General features: G+C 48.6%; 1 protein-coding gene across 1 annotated transcript; it reads left to right on the top strand.

The window, feature by feature from the left end:
* The first annotated feature begins 417 nt into the window (after window positions 1-417).
* LOC137815690 (uncharacterized) lies at window positions 418-1,473 on the top strand. Its single transcript, XM_068618803.1, has one exon. The coding sequence runs from the start codon at window positions 418-420 to the stop codon at window positions 1,471-1,473; it is 1,056 nt and encodes a 351-aa protein (XP_068474904.1).
* Window positions 1,474-2,677: the final 1,204 nt, after the last annotated feature.

Raw genomic sequence — 2,677 nt, 5'->3', positions numbered from 1 at the left:
ATCAGATGTTATTAAATTTGATAGACTCAGATTTGCTGAATAACCAAATAAACTTAAGTTACTTTTCTTTTATTGAATCGGATCTAAACAAATTGTCCAACCAAAAAAATACTCGTAGTTGTAGTTAGAGATAATAATTAATCACATGTACAAGATCATTCATGTAAATAAAATAATTATAATTATAATTCATAATTTATTATTTATTTTTTCAATTCTTTTTTACTAAAACAAAATATTTCAAGTCACTCAAAGTGTATGTAGTATTCTAATCGATCCTTCAAAAGTGTTGAATGTAACACTCCATCTTTATATTTAGTAAGATCACCGGAAAAGTAATATAGATTAATATATATATATATACCGTCCCGTCCTGTGCAACAACTCATGGGCATGATGCAAGGGCTGCAGGACGCAATGGCAGCCTCGAAAGCGGAGCAAGAAAGCATGCAGGCGGATCTTGCAGCTTCTCAGGCGAGAAACGATGAACTCCACCGAGCCAATGAGGAGTTACGCCATGGATGGCGCGATGTAGACGAGCCTGAGACTGCCTCCCCACCTAGGGAATTCACCACACCGTTCTCACAGGCGATCTTAGGGACAGCAATCCCCAACACATTCACAGGGCCCAAGGTAACCTTCACAGGGATGGAGGATCCCGAGGCGCACCTCACGGCGTTCCACACACAGATGATGTTGGTTGGCGGCTCTGATGCCGTAAAATGCAAGCTCTTTATGAGCACTTTGACTGGGATGGCCCTGGATTGGTTCATCAGCCTCCCAGAGGGTCACATCACGTCCTTCGCACAACTCTCACGACTATTTAAAGAGCAGTATTTAGCCAACAGGGCCCCAGCCCCAATCTCGTACGACCTTTTCGACGTGAAACAATTCCAGGGGGAGACCCTGAAGGAATACATAAGTCGCTTCGGAGCGCAGGTGGTAAAAGTGGGTACCACAGAAGAGCCCATGATCGTGTACGCATTTAGGAAGGGGGTGTGTCCCGGATCTTTTAGCAAATCGCTCAACCGCAGCCGTCCCAAAACTTTTGCTGAAGTGAGGCGTCGGGCGGTAGAGCACATTGCCTCGGAGGGCGAGGCATACGAGAAGTGCATGATTGCTACACCAGCGCGACCAAGGGTGCAGATACGCACACAACCTGCTAGGGTCCACAAAGCTGCCACAGAGAAAAGGAACTCAGACAGGAAGCGCACTTACGAGACAAGGAGGGCCCCGCCAAGGGGTCGAGCCGAAGGAAGGAGAGAGGGAAGTAGACCACTAAGGCACAACTTTGTGGTGAAACTCAAAGACCTCATCGTTGTGTCCAACATAGCTGACAGGTTGAGGCCACCAGTGAAGTCTGACAAAATTCTGGGGCCTCACAAGGAATCATGGTGCGAATTCCACGAGGCGTTTGGGCACCATATTAACAACTGCTTGGCGCTGGGCTATCAGTTGGACGAGCTTGTGTAGAATGGTTTCTTGAAAGATTATCTCGTTGGGTCCACCACGACCACAGTCCTGGCGACGCCAGAGGAAGGTCAAGCGCATGAAGTCCCAACTCACGGAGAAGTGCACACCATCTCTGGCGGCTTTTCTGGAGGAGGGCCCACTGCCTCTCAATGGAAGAAATATGTGAGGTCAGTGAGTACGGTTGCAGAGGAATTTCCAGACAACCCATGGGAGTCAGATCTCGTTTTCACAAGGGCTGACCTGCGGGATGTGGTCCCACACAACAATGACCCAATGGTCATTTCAGTAGTCACGGCAGGAAGGAAGGTGCATAGGGTTCTCGTCGACCAGGGCAGTTCCGCAGATGTCATGTTTTGGTCAACTTTCAACAAGCTACAGCTGTCCCCCGACCTTTTGAGACCATATACTGGATGCTTGTATGGGTTTGCAGATAATCCAGTAGAGGTACGAGGCTACTTGGAGCTGAGGACAACGTTCACTGATGGAGCGGCATCACGCACCGAGAACATCCGGTACTTGGTGGTCAACGCCAACTCAGCCTACAACATTTTGTTAGGCATACCTGCTTTGAACAGATTGAGGGCAGTGTCCTCCACGTGCCACATGAAGATGAAGCTACCAGATATTAGTGGTAAGGTAATTGTGATCAAGTCGGATCAAGAAGAAGCCCGTAAGTGCTATGAAAATAGCCTAAAGACAAAGAGAGGCGTGGTCATGGTGATTGAGCGACCATCCGTTTCAAATTCGCAACTGGAGTTAGAACCGTTGGAAGAGGCGACGCCCGCGAAGCCCACACCAGTCGAAGCTACCTCAGGGGCGATGCCTATAGAAGAAGCACATACAGAAGGAAGAAACGGCGATGCCTCGCCGACGGAAGGAGTACACGAAGAGGCCTCGCCCACAAAAGGAGAGCCAGAGGAGGCGATGCCCGATGCATCCGTTGGGACGACGCCTATGGAAGAAGACTCCACGAACGAATCTCTTACAAAGAATGTACAGAATGAGCGACCCCGACCAGAAGATAACATAGTAGAAAGACAAATAGGGGGTAAAGCATTCAAATTAGGACGCTTGCTGAGCCAAGAAGAACAAGAAGAGGTAGCTGCAGTAATCTCACGCCACCTAGATGCTTTCGCGTGGACTGCGGCGGATATGTCAAGGATCGACCCAGATTTTTTGTGCCACCATCTCACCATGGACGCAA

This window comes from Phaseolus vulgaris, chromosome 1 (genome assembly GCF_000499845.2).
Source record: "Phaseolus vulgaris cultivar G19833 chromosome 1, P. vulgaris v2.0, whole genome shotgun sequence".
NCBI lineage: Eukaryota > Viridiplantae > Streptophyta > Magnoliopsida > Fabales > Fabaceae > Phaseolus > Phaseolus vulgaris.
This window is presented reverse-complemented; position numbering and strand designations above follow the sequence as displayed.

Bases quoted from the DNA above. Each gene is read 5' to 3' on its own strand.
- LOC137815690 (XM_068618803.1), top strand. From the start codon at position 418: ATGGCAGCCTCGAAAGCGGAGCAAGAAAGCATGCAGGCGGATCTTGCA.